This window comes from Delphinapterus leucas, chromosome 11 (assembly GCF_059928025.1).
Source record: "Delphinapterus leucas isolate spDelLeu-1000000601 "Yukka" chromosome 11, BTC_Dleu_Yukka2, whole genome shotgun sequence".
NCBI lineage: Eukaryota > Metazoa > Chordata > Mammalia > Artiodactyla > Monodontidae > Delphinapterus > Delphinapterus leucas.
The window spans coordinates 3,465,113-3,477,493 of record NC_143139.1 but is presented as its reverse complement, the minus strand read 5'-3'; the positions used below and the strand labels follow the sequence as shown (position 1 = coordinate 3,477,493).

General features: G+C 57.7%; 1 protein-coding gene across 1 annotated transcript in view; it reads left to right on the top strand.

Annotated features, from left to right (window-relative positions):
* Positions 1-10,397, top strand: part of IQSEC3 (IQ motif and Sec7 domain ArfGEF 3) — a 32,447-nt gene extending 22,050 nt beyond the window's left edge. The window contains 7 exon segments of the mRNA XM_022577257.3: positions 337-476; positions 1,581-1,706; positions 3,526-3,625; positions 3,757-3,918; positions 7,315-7,407; positions 9,825-9,913; positions 9,915-10,397. Coding sequence (XP_022432965.2) covers positions 337-476; positions 1,581-1,706; positions 3,526-3,625; positions 3,757-3,918; positions 7,315-7,407; positions 9,825-9,913; positions 9,915-10,031 — 827 coding nt within the window. The 3' untranslated portion in view covers positions 10,032-10,397.
* The last annotated feature ends 1,984 nt before the right edge of the window (positions 10,398-12,381 follow it).

Sequence of the window (12,381 nt, the reverse complement as noted above, 5' to 3'; positions counted from 1 at the left end):
TAAGACGGGAGAACCGGGGGAGCAAAGGCAGGACCGCGGAGGCCGCGTTCAGAGATGGGGAAGGAGGCCTGGGAGGGGGGAGCAGAGGCTCTGGCTATGGAACAGCAGGAGGGGGCGCTGGGGGCATGTGCTGGGCCCCTAGTGTAGTAGCTCCGGTGCCTGGCGAAGGAGTTCATCCCTACTTTAGCGGGTATGGGGAGCCAGCCACTGAAGGCTTCGGAGCGGGGACAGGACAAAATCAAGGCCATTCTTCGGGAGCGGCAGTCAGGTAGGGGGCGCCCCCTCTCTGGCTCCAGGCCCCTGACACCCCTCCCCTTCCCCGTTCCATGGCCCTAGGTGTGGATGACGGGGCTGACATCCCCAGGGAGCTGGTGGTCGGCATCTACGAAAGGATTCAGCAGAAGGAGCTCAAGTCGAACGAGGACCACGTCACGTATGTCACCAAGGTGGAGAAGTCCATCGTGGGCATGAAGACAGTAAGTGCCCACCACAGAGCAGCACTCACTGCGGGGCATCATCTCCCCTCCCGGGGCCGCAGAGGCCCTGTCTCCATCTCCTTCCCTTTCCTTCTTCCTGGCATCCCCTCCACATCTTTCAGAAATGTGTTCCCCTTCTTCACTCACTTGTAGTTACTGTATCCAGTGCCTCCGTGTGCTGTGCGGGGCACCCTCTTCCTTCCACCTGCCCGATTTCCTCATCGCTCCCTGCGACCGGCTTCTGCGGCAGGAGAGATTGAAGTGAAATACTGAGAAAGACTGCTGGGTGCTCTAGGGTCGAAGCATCTGGATGGCCAGATAGGGAGGTTTGGGGTGGTATGGGTGCTGGACATCCTGGATGGTCCTACTGAATAGGAGGCAGGAAATGGGCTAGAGCAGGCTCTAGACGTGGGTTCTCAAATCCTTGGGGTGGCCCCTGAGTTGTAGCCTGTGTGGCAGTTTGCAGCGTTTTCCAAGTTTGCAATGATTTTTAAGGAAGCATCCTCTGTAGACGTCAGCAGGGGCTCTGTATACCGTAGACATAAAGGTCCTGGCCTCCATCGCCCTAACCCTAACCTCTCCAAATTCTTGGCTCAGGGAGCAGTTTGGGGACCTCGTCTGAGGCTCTGTGCTGGATGCTTCCGCCCAGTCGTGCGGGGCCGGCCTTTTCTGGCTGGAGCCTGCTGTGCTGAGGTCAGAGCCTCTGTCAGGTTTGCGGATGCCCCCTGAGGGGGCTGTTTCACACACTGGAGCAGATTCGCGGTGTCCCCGGGACCCCTCCCTCTTGCACACTGGTGCTTGGGTGTGCAGCAGAGGAGAGGCATAGCCCGAAGGCCTCGGAGGGACGGAGCGCACAGCCCGAAGGCTCTTTTCGATTTCTTTTCCCTGCCTTTTATCTGCTCACTGCGTCCAGCACTGTGAAGCACTCTGGCCCAGCCCTGCTCCCTAAGGAGGCTGAGGAAGGGGAGAGAGCACGGGGGAGGAAAGAGGGAGGGTCAGGGCCAACCTGGGCCTGCATCTGCTCTTCTGCAAAGTGGGCGCTGGGGGCAGGAGGGCTGCGACCTCGGCGGCTCCCCCAGCTGTGAGCGCTGTGTCCCGGCCCAGGTGCTGTCAGAGCCCCATCGCCGCCTGGTCTGCTGCAGCCGGCTCTTCGAGGTGACGGATGTGAACAAGCTGCAGAAGCAGGCCGCACACCAGAGGGAGGTGTTCCTCTTCAACGACCTGCTGGTGGTGAGTGGGGACCCCCAGAGGGCCGGAGGCCCCGAGGGCTCCGAGGGCACCCTGCCCCCCAGGATGCCATGATGCTGCATACCCAGTGGCTGATTTTCCAGTGTGGGTGTGAGGTAGCCCAGGCAGATATGATCCTTCCTACTTTGTTAGTTATGAAGCTGAGGCACAGAGAGGTTCATGGTTCCCGGGTCCTGGTGCGAATGGATTAGATCCCAGAGCCTCTGCATCCCCCTCATTGTGGGGAACCTGGGGCTGGAGGGTACAGGGCTGCACGTCCGTCCCACAGCCTGGGAAGCGCAGGAGGCCTGAGGGGGGCCCACACTATCCCTGGGCCCAGGGGGGATGCTGGTGTATGTGTGGGCATGTGTGTGTGTGTGTGTGTGTGTGTGTGCGCGCACACGCACGTTTGTGGGGTGCTCGGCCTTTGCTCTTTGAACACAGGTATCCATACAACAAATATTTAATGAGTACCAACTATGTCCCAGGCAGTGTTCTAAGTGCTGGGAAGCAGAGTGAACAGGGTCTGGCTTCTGTCTTTTCCTCAAACCCCATACCTTCTCCATCCACAAGTCATACTGGCACTACCTCGAAAATTGTCCCAAATCCAACGCTCCCTGCCTGAGGTCCACCTCCGCGGAGTAAGCATCGCCAGCTCCCAGACCTCACCTCCCTCCACGCCTCTCCTCTGCCGCCCGCCCCCTGCCCCACCAGCTGCCTCCCCAGGCCAACTCCAGGCTCCGTCCGTCTCAGGCCTTAATCTTGTGGCTCCATCGTCTGCTTGAAAAGCTCCCCAGACCTTGCACAACCCCCTGCCTCTCCTCATTCAATGCAGATGCTCTCCCCCCATCTCACAGGTGGCCTGCCCAGCCACCGTCTTGTCCTGACCCTACTTCTTCTTCAAAACACCTACCAGTTTCTGCAGTTACCCTATGTATCCGTTTCTTCCCGTTGCTTTTTGGCTTACTATGCGATGATGGACTGATCCATTGATTGATTTATGGACCCTGAGGGTCCTCCTCCCCGGAGGGAGGCACCCTGAGGCCGGGCTCCCCCGTCCTCTCCTGTGTCCCAGAGCCCAGCTCAGAAGGTGCCGAAGAAACATTTGTACACCAAGCAACTGCTACCTCAGCTTGCGTTTCAGGAGACAAGGGAGGTAGAAAATAATTAAGAAGACAAACAAGATGATATCAAACCGGGGGAAGGTGCCATGAAGACAACAAAGCAGGGCGATAGGTTGGAGTAGCTGGTGTTAAGGTGGATTTTTTTTCCTCTTATTTTGTTTTTGTTTGTTGTAAAGGCTGGTCAGGGAAGGAATCTCTAAGGAGGCGGCATTTGAGTTAAGATCTAAGTAATGAGAGTAACCCAACCACGCAAGAAGCTGCAGGGCGAGTTGTGGAAGGAAATAGCAGGTGCAAAGGCCCTGTGGTAGGACTGGGCCTGCCCCGTTCAAGCTACAGGAAGCGCAGCACGGACTGAACATAAAGCCAGAGTAAGGCAGGGACCAGACTAGGTGGGGCTTACAAACCAGGGCATGAAGTGTGGACTGGCCTCTAAGTGCTGTGGGAATGGCCACTGGAGCATTTTGTGCAGTGAAGACTGTATTTTGATACTGTGTCTGTACATATGTATGTGTGTGTACACGTGTGTATATGTGTGTGAATGTATCCTAAGTGCGTAAGTGGGCATGTGTGTGCATGTCTCTTTTTGGGTGTTTACTTGTGTTCACAAGAGCCCTGGGTGTTCACTCATCCAGGTGTGTAAGGCACGTTTATACACATGCACACCTGTCAGTGCACGGCTGTTCCCCTGTCTTGGACAGATTCTCAAACTCTGCCCCAAGAAGAAGAGCTCCTCCACGTACACCTTCTGCAAGTCCGTGGGCCTCCTGGGCATGCAGTTCCACCTCTTTGAGAACGAGTGTGAGTCTCGGTCACCCATGGATGTGGCAGAGGGCGGGGGGTGCAGGGGAGGGGGAGGGGCAGGTGCTCCAGAGGCCCCCTCCTCACCTGCGGCTGCTCACGGCCTGTGGGGCCTGGGGTCTGGTTTCCAGATTACTCTCACGGCATCACACTGGTGACCCCGCTCTCGGGCTCCGAGAAGAAGCAGGTATTGCACTTCTGCGCCCTGGGCTTGGACGAGATGCGGAAGTTTGTGGAGGACCTGAAGGAGTCCATCGCGGAAGTGACGGAGCTGGAGCAGATCCGGATAGAGTGTAAGGACGCGGTGACCCCAGAGCCTCCGTGCGGCCGGGCTCTGGTCAGCGGGAGCAAGGTCGCTTGCAGACAGACACTCCCTGCACCCCTGCGGAGGGTGTGTGGGCGCGCCAGGACCCTCCTGCCCTCCAGAGCCCTCCCTGCCTCAGCCCCACGGCACCATCATGGCTGATGGATGCCTCACAGTTAAGGCGAGGTACCTGAGGGTGTACACATGCGTGTGCACATGTAGCCAGGCCGTGGGGCGGCATGTGGGCCCCCCGGAACGGAGAACTCTGCTGGGTTTGACCAGGACCAGCGAGCGAGCCGGCCTTAAAGGCAGGCTTGCAAACCGAGGAGGTCCGGGCCTGGAGCACTTCTTCCCACCCAACCTCCCTGGCAGCCTCCTCCCCTGACCCAGTCCAGATTCACACGTCACACCCGGTTGTTTCATGGTTTTCATCTCTTCTAACCTAGAATAGCCCCCCACTTAATTTTTTCATAACGTCATCCCCTTGAAGAGTCCAGTCTGGCTTTCTGACTGTCCCTCGTCTTGGAGTTGTCTTTCTGGCCTCCAAGGAGTGCCTCTGTTCCCGATTGCTCCCGTTCAGGTATTGTAGACAATCTCTGCGCCTCTTCATCTGTCCCGGTGGTTTACCAAGAAAAGAGCAGTGACGCCCTGTGGTCTCTGCCCACCTGCAAGCTTTCCTGGTGAAGTACTGCAGTGGCTTCAAAGAGGCTTTAAAGGAAAATTAAGTAAGCATGGATTCAGAAACTAAAACAAAATAAAAACAGACTCCAGGTCTGCCTTACATGGCCACTTAGTTGAAAAGTATTTCTAAATTGGCATAAAGCCCTTGGGCAGGAGGAAAGGCGGTGGGAGTTTCTGAGCACGGGCCGATGCGCCAGGGCGGTGCTATTTCATCAGCATCTTTGGAGCACCTACTGTGTGCCAGGTGGTTTGTTGAGGTGTTCACGGTGAGGCTGCAAGGCAGGTGTTGGCCCCCACTTCACGGATGGGACTCAGAGCAGTTAAGGGATGCGTCTAAGGTGCATATTAGAAGCGGAGGATCTGGCCGTTGCAGTGAAGTCTGATTCTAAGGTTCATGTACTTTCCACCCTGAAAATGAGAGGGCAGCTTCTGTTTATAATTTCCTAAGGAAACAACGAAATCAGGTTAAAACAAAAACTCACCAGGGACTTCCCTGGTGGCGCAGTGGTTGAGAATCCGCCTGTCAATGCAGGGGACACGGGTTCGAGCCCTGGTCTGTGAAGATCCCACGTGCCGTGGAGCAACTAAGCCCGCGAGCCACAACTACTGAAGCCCGCGCGCCTAGAGCCCGTGCTCTGCAACAAGAGAAGCCACCGCAATGAGAAGCCCGTGCACTGCAACGAAGAGTAGCCCCCGTTCGCCGCAACTAGAGGAAGCCTGCGCGCAGCAACGAAGACCCAGTGCAGCCAAAAATAAATAAATTAAATTTAAAAAACCCCACCTCACCAGACCAGACTGTGAAACTAACTCAGTATCACCTGGTACAGGGAGGGTGTAAATTCCCCTTCTGCTCTCCATTGGCGACGTGAGTTCAGGGGTGTAACAGACAGACTCTTTTCAATGCCACCTTTGCTGTTGATCTAGAACATTCTCAGAGACACACCCTCTTGTCAGTATGTCCTAGATGGGTCCGCACAGCCGCGGAGCACAGAGCCCACGGGTGGGCACCAGCATGGCTGCCAGAAGTCCCTTTCCCCATCAGCCTGGGAGCAGCACGTCCTGCCCCTCCAAGTACTAAGGAGAAGATGTCGCCAAGATCCGTGTGCTGAGGGCAGGAGAGCAGGGACCAGGCTCATGTCTGGAGAGAAAGGGAAGAAAGCTGAGGAAAGAGGAAGGGCTGCTCAGAGAGGCAGGGAAAAAGGAAGTAGAAAACAGGAAAAAGTAGCCACAGCTCCCGTTTCTCGAGCACCTACTACATGCCCACACTGGGCTGAATGCCGAGCCTATTGTATGAACTGTTGCTACATCTTTCCAGGAGGTGAGAATTATTATCTTCATGTTGCAAATAAGGAAACTGAGTCTAACAGAACTTAAGGAAGTTGTCCAAATTCATGCAGTCATTGACAGGACAAGACTGGCACCCAGGTTCCTCGGATGCCTTGCTTGTAATTACAGCGTTAACTTCTCCAAAGCCAAGACGGCCCCTCTGGGGAGAGAGAGCCACTCTCACTTCAGTAAAAATATTGAGTATTGCTTGATGGTGTGACTCGGGCAATCGGCACAAATGGTTCTGGTTTGGGGTTTGCAGGCCGGTGCCCCCAGATTACAGACGACTAGACAGGCAGAAAATGGGACCCAAGAGAGTAGCTTTAATACAAGGAACTCGAGTGATGTCTCCTGGAAAAGAGGAACGGAGGAGAGATTTAATAACGGCTGTCAAATCTCCAAGGAGGGTAACTGGCCGTTCTCCAGCACCACCGAGAAAAGACAGAAGGAACAGGTTTACAGTCTAGAGAGAGGAATTAAAGCCGAGTAGCCAGACAGACCTCTGCCGGAGCCCCGGGCGACTGGGACCTCCTCGTCGGGGGAGCTCAGCCAGCTGGCTGGAAGGCACCAGCGGTGCTGAGGCTGCTACACCACGTGAGCCTTTGATGTCATCACAGGAGCTGATGTTTACTGAGCCCTTGCAACATCCAGGCCTTGTTCTAAGTGCCTTAATGTCTTTCCTCCTGTGATCCTCTTTTTTTTTTTAAATAAATTTATTTATTTATCTTTTATTTTTGGCTGTGTTGGGTCTTTGTTGCTGCGCATGGGCTTTCTCTAGTTGAGGCAAGCAGGGGCTACTCTTCGTTGCAGCACACGAGCTTCTCATTGTGGAGTACAGGCTCTCAGCATGCAGGCTTCAGTAGTTGCAGCATACGGGCTCAGTAGCTGTGGCGCAAGGGCTCTAGAGCGCAGGCTTCAGTAGTTGCAGCATATGGGCTCAGTTGCTCCGCGGCATGTGGGATCTTCCTGGACCAGGGCTCGAACCCGTGTCACCTGCATCGGCAGGCGGATTCTTAACCACTGTGCCACCAGGGAAGTCCCCTCCTGTGATGCTTTTAATGACACTCTGAAGTGGACACTGCAGTCCCCTTAAGGGAGGCACAGAGAGGATAAGTAACCTGCCTGAAGCCACACAGCCAGGCAGCATCAGAGCCAGGATGCAGACCCAGGCTGTTGCCTCCCTCTTATCAACCTCTTGCACCTCCTCTCTGGCTGCCAGAACAGGTGCTGCCAGCCCCGGCATTGAGGCTGACGTGGAGTGGGTGCCGTATGTTTGGGAGCCCCTCGTCCTCCTCCTGCCCTTGTCTCATTTCTCCTCTCCCCTCTGTGTGCTAGAGGTCGGGGTTTCTCTCCATTCACGAGCCTCTCCATTCCCCAGGGGAGCTGGAGAAGCAGCAAGGAACGAAGACTCTCTCCTTCAAGGCCGGGGGAGCCCAGGTGGAGCCACAGTCGAAGCAGGGATCGCCCACAGGTGAGTTCCAGACCTGCGGCCCTGGCCCACGTGGAGGCCACTCAGCGACCCTGGCCTTGGGGTCCTGGGGATTCGGGTGAGGGAAAGGCTCGTTTCCGTGGCCTCATCTGCTGGGTCTTTAGCAGCGAGACTGAGGGGGAAGGTGAGAGAGAAACGTGTCCACTTAGAAAGGTCACTGTTCCCCCTGGAGGCATCAGGCTCAGGGTCCCAGTGCCCGCCTGTTCCCTCCGCACACCGGGGGTTAGGGCTGTGGGAAAGGGAAGCCACGTGAGGGAAAAGTGCCGTGTCTGTGGCTGGGAGCAGGTGAGAAGGCAGGTGGCCAGAAGGGTCTGGAAATCTTGATCTGCCCCATCAAGACCTTCCCCTAATGAGCCAACATCACTCTCTAATCCCAGGCCCGAGTCAGCACCCCGAAACCCAGATGAACCCTCAAACCCAATTTCTCAAATGATTTCTTCAAGTTGAATTTTCACTCCAGAGAAGTCAAGCCAGCTTCAGATTTTGTATCACCTTTGGCCACGTTCTCTAGACCCGCTCCCACTGCCCCCTCCTACCTTCCCCCTTCCCCTCAACCTGCAGGGAGACAGGAAGAGTTGTCTCCACCCCTCACCCCCCCACCCCTGCTCCATCTGCCCCAAACAGAAAAGAATTAGGAGAGGTGACATGAGAATTAAATCCCATCCCAGCAAACCCCAGCGAACCATCCAGAACTGTTCACTAATTAATTCAGTCGTTTATTCCTACATTTAATGAACACTTACTGAGTGCCTGCTGTGTGCCTTGTGCTAAGCCCTGGAAAGCCAGGGTCCCAGCAAGACGTCAGCTTGTGCTGAGACACTCCAGTGGGCTCCATGCTGGTTCCAAACCCCCGGTTACGGCCGTGGCACCGAGATGCTGTATCAGCATCACAGGACTGGTCACACCAGCTGGGAGAGGAGATTTGTTTTCCAAGCAAGACTCGGGGCTCTTTTAGCTCATGGAGACCCTCACTGTGGTGTCTCCTCGGTGTATGGGTCTGACCTGCCACCATGTGTTCATAATTCTCCACCTGCCCTGGTTTTCAGCTGGCCCTTCATTTCTTTCTTTCCTTTCTTTCTTTTCTTTCTTTCTTCCTTCCTTTCTTTTTTCTTCCTTTCCTCCTTCCTTCCTTCTTTCTTTCCTTCCTTCTTTCCTTCTTCCTTCCTTTCTTTATAAATTTATATTATGTATTGATTTTTGGCTGTGTTGGGTCTTTGTTGCTGTGCGCGGGCTTTCTCTAGCTGCAGCAAGCGGGGGCTACTCTTTGCTGCGGTGCGCGGGCTTCTCATTGCGGTGGCTTCTCTTGTTGCAGAGCACGGGCTCTAGGTGCGCAGGCTTCAGTAGTTGTGGCACATGGGCTTAGTTGCTCCGTGGCATGTGGGATCTTCCTGGACCAGGGCTTGAACCCGTGGCCCCTGCATTGGCAGGCGGATTCTTAACCACTGCGCCACCAAGGAAGTCCTGGCCCTTTATTTCTACAAGGTCACAGTACACGCTTGTTTTCACAGCTGTGTAATAGAGTCAAACCTCAGCTGTGATTGATTCCCGGACACCCTGCCCCACTCCACTCTCTGCAGCCCAGCCCGCCTCTTTGGGAAGCTGCAGCCCCTGGCCAGGCCCTGATGTGTATCTCCGGGGCCTTGTCCATCAGTTCCCTCCCCAGCTTCCTCTTGTGCTACAGAAAGCAGAGGGATGTGCACAGCAAGGGAACTAGCACCCTCCCCGGGTGTGTGAGAAATCAGAGGGGCCCCGGCCGAGGGCTCTGGGGTGCCTGCTGGGGGTAGGGGTGGGAGTCAGGGGTGACTGAGCCAGAAAAAATCATCAAGCTGTCCCCGGGTGTCTGCAGGGTCCCTGGTGCTGTGCCAGGCCCATCAGGAAGCCCTGGTAGCAGTCAGAGCCATTATCAGCTATTTGTGCCAGGCCCTGCCCTGTGGCTCGTGCAGCTGAATCCTCACCGCTCAGCTAAGGAGCAGGAACAGGAAAGGAACGTGGCCCCTCCCTCTCGGAGCCTGTGCCACAGACACAGAGGAGCCCCCTTTTGCTCTGGGAACCAAGAACCAAGGCCTCCTCACAACCAACCTGCACAGTCTGTATGGGGCGCTCTGACTGTGGGTAAAGGAGACTCCACAATACCCAGCAAGGAAAAACGTCAGAGACCTTCTAGTCCATGAGGGCCCAGAGAGGTGTAGCATCTTGCCCAAGGTCACACAGCTAGTACGTGGCAGAGCTGGGCTCAGATGCCCAGTCCACTGCCCCCGGAGTGGCGGGGGTCCTGGAGTCTCCGGCCGCCGCACTGAATTGCAGGGAGGCTTGGTTGGGGGCTGCGGGGCGGCGGAGACAGGGCTTTGTGGGGGACAGGGCCAGGTGGAGAGTGAGCCCTGTGCTCTTTGCATTCAAAGCCAAAAGGGGAGCGGCACCGGCAGAGAAGGCGGTGGAGAGCACAGCGGAGGTGAGTGGAGGCCTGGTTGCCCAGGTGAGTGAGTCTGTGCCCCCTGCCCTCCTCTCACTGTCTCTGTTGTTTCTCTTCTCAGGTTTTAATCAATGCCTCCCCAGCCCGACTCACCATTTTACCAATTTCAAGAGATACAATTAAAAGTTACTGCTAGCATGGGTAATACCACTCTTCCAGCACCTAATCAAGCCACAGTGCCCCCTCCCATTCCCCAGCCCGCCCTCCCCGCCGAGCCCCCCAGGCCGAGCTCCCACACTAATGCGTGCAGATAAAGCCCCCAATGCCCCCATCGCATCCCTCCCGCAGTCCCCCGAATCCACCGCCCCGCACACTGCCGTGGTCCTGATGCTCCCGTATCAGAGACCAAGGTTCCCTCCTCCACATCTTGCCAGCCTCTGTAGCAGGGAGCCTGGCCCCTTCGAGAATCACCCCTTAGGTCTGTTGCCTGAGTGAGCACGGCGGGGCAGACCCTGCCCTCCTGGATGCCTCTGGGCAAAGTGGAGGCGGCTGGGAGGGTACAGTTTCCGCCCAGGACAGCTGGTCCATCTGGAAAGCTGGCCACGGGGTGGGATGTGCAGGAGGAGGTGAGGCGGGGTGGGGGTGGGGTTGTCTTAGGGCTTCTCCTGGAGCGGGGCGGGCGGCTGCTGCATCTGAAGACTGTCCACGTTGGAGGGAGGGGACTGGAGAAGTAGCAGCGGCAGCGGGTGCCCACCAGGCCCCCGGCGGCCACCTGGGACGGGCATGCAGTTGCCCCGCAGGCCTGCTGGGCCTCGTCCCCCGGCGGCCACCTGGGACGGGGCATGCAGTTGCCCCGCAGGCCTGCTGGGCCCCAGCCCTCCCCACTGGCTCCCCTCGGACCCTGGTGAGCCCCTCACTCCTTTCTGCCAGGCCTCCAGGGACCCTCACTGCTCACACAGACCCTCACTCCAAGCTGGAGGAGCCCCAACTTCGGGCTCTGAGGGAGGAGCCCTGCCCCCAGCCTAAGCTTGGGGAAGCCCCAGGACACCCCAGAAAACCGCAGCTTCTCCTCTCCCTCCCCCGCCCCCCCCCCACCTGTGTCTGGAGGAGGCACCTTCACACGGAGGAGCTTCCTGCCCCAGCAGCTGACAAGCCCCCAGGGTGGGTATTCCATCCCCTGCCCCTCCTCTGCCCATCATGCTGCAGCTGCCGTTCTCCAGCCTTGCAGATAAACACACGAAGTTACCAGCCCTTCCCTTCGGTTTGTTCTACCAGCCCTGCCTGTGGCTTAGCACCGCCTGCCCAGGGAGGGCCGCGATCTGGGGACCATTATCCCCTCCTCCCGGGCCCAGAGGGCCACGTGGCTATCTGCAAGGCTGCCACCCCGGCTAGTCCCAGGGCTCTGACAGCCTCTGCTCCCCTGCACAGAGGTGGCCTCACTGCCGGCCTCTCGGCTGGACCCTGAGCTCCCGCGTCCTCCACCCGCTCTGTCCTTGCCTGGCCACCCCGCCGGCAGGCGCTTCTCCAGCCTGTCTGAGCTGTCAGGCCTGCTACCCATGTTCCATCTTCTCTCCCTCTCTCTCCCTCTCTCTCTTCTTTCTTTCATCAGCAGGGAGGTGGGAAGGGGGTCAGAATGAGGGAATGTTTTGCTGTCACTTCCTGCTTTTCACTTACTGACCGGAGGGAGGTGCAGACGGTGGAGGGGGAGGGGGGAAGGGGAGGCAAAGAGGAGGTGCAGGGTGAGGCCAGGGCTGTGGCCACAGCGGGGCTCGGAGGGTCTGGACTGGGGCGGCCAGGCCTTTGCCTGGGGAAGGGCAGCTGTAAGGTCTGGGGGCGGAGAGCAGAAGGCCTGCCCCGCTGTCTCAGGCCACTTTCTCCCAGGGAATAACTCAGAAGACAAGCAGGTGGGGAAAGGAGCCGCACCCACCCCTCCCCAGCAGCAGTGGACAGAAGGCTTCTGTCCCAGTGAGGACCACAGAGGGCTCCCCGAGAGGGAGGTGGACGCAGCCCTGCTCTCGGCCCACCCCAGGGCTTGGCAGGGCACCAAGGGGCTCCGGGGCTCCTCTGATTGATTGGGAGGCGGGGGAAGCTCAGGCTTGACACACTGCTGAGGCTGGAGGTTGAGAATGGAGCGTAGAGCCTGCAGCCTGCGGAGCTTGGCCGTGGGGGCTTGTGAAAACCCAAGGGCAGAGGAACGGGGCTGGAGAGCCGAGCAGCCCACCAGGGCAGTGCCCGGACCCAGGAGGGGGCGTCCCTGAAACTGCACCTTTTGCCAGTAAATAGGGTCAGGCTTAGGGCTCTGAGATGGTTTAGGGCAGGGCCCTCCTGGTCTAGACCTGGCCATAGGATCCCCTCCCCTGCAGCCTCGGTTTCCGCCCCCTGTGCACTGAGCAGCGGGCCTGGGTCGTGGTACCCAAGGGCATCCTCAGAGAGAAGGGTCTCAGCCACTCCCTGAAGGGCCCAGGTGTCGGAAGGGGATCGTGTGTCGTATCTACAGGCTGGTGAGCTGGAGGGATGAGGAATTAAACCCCTCTCCTTCCAGAATC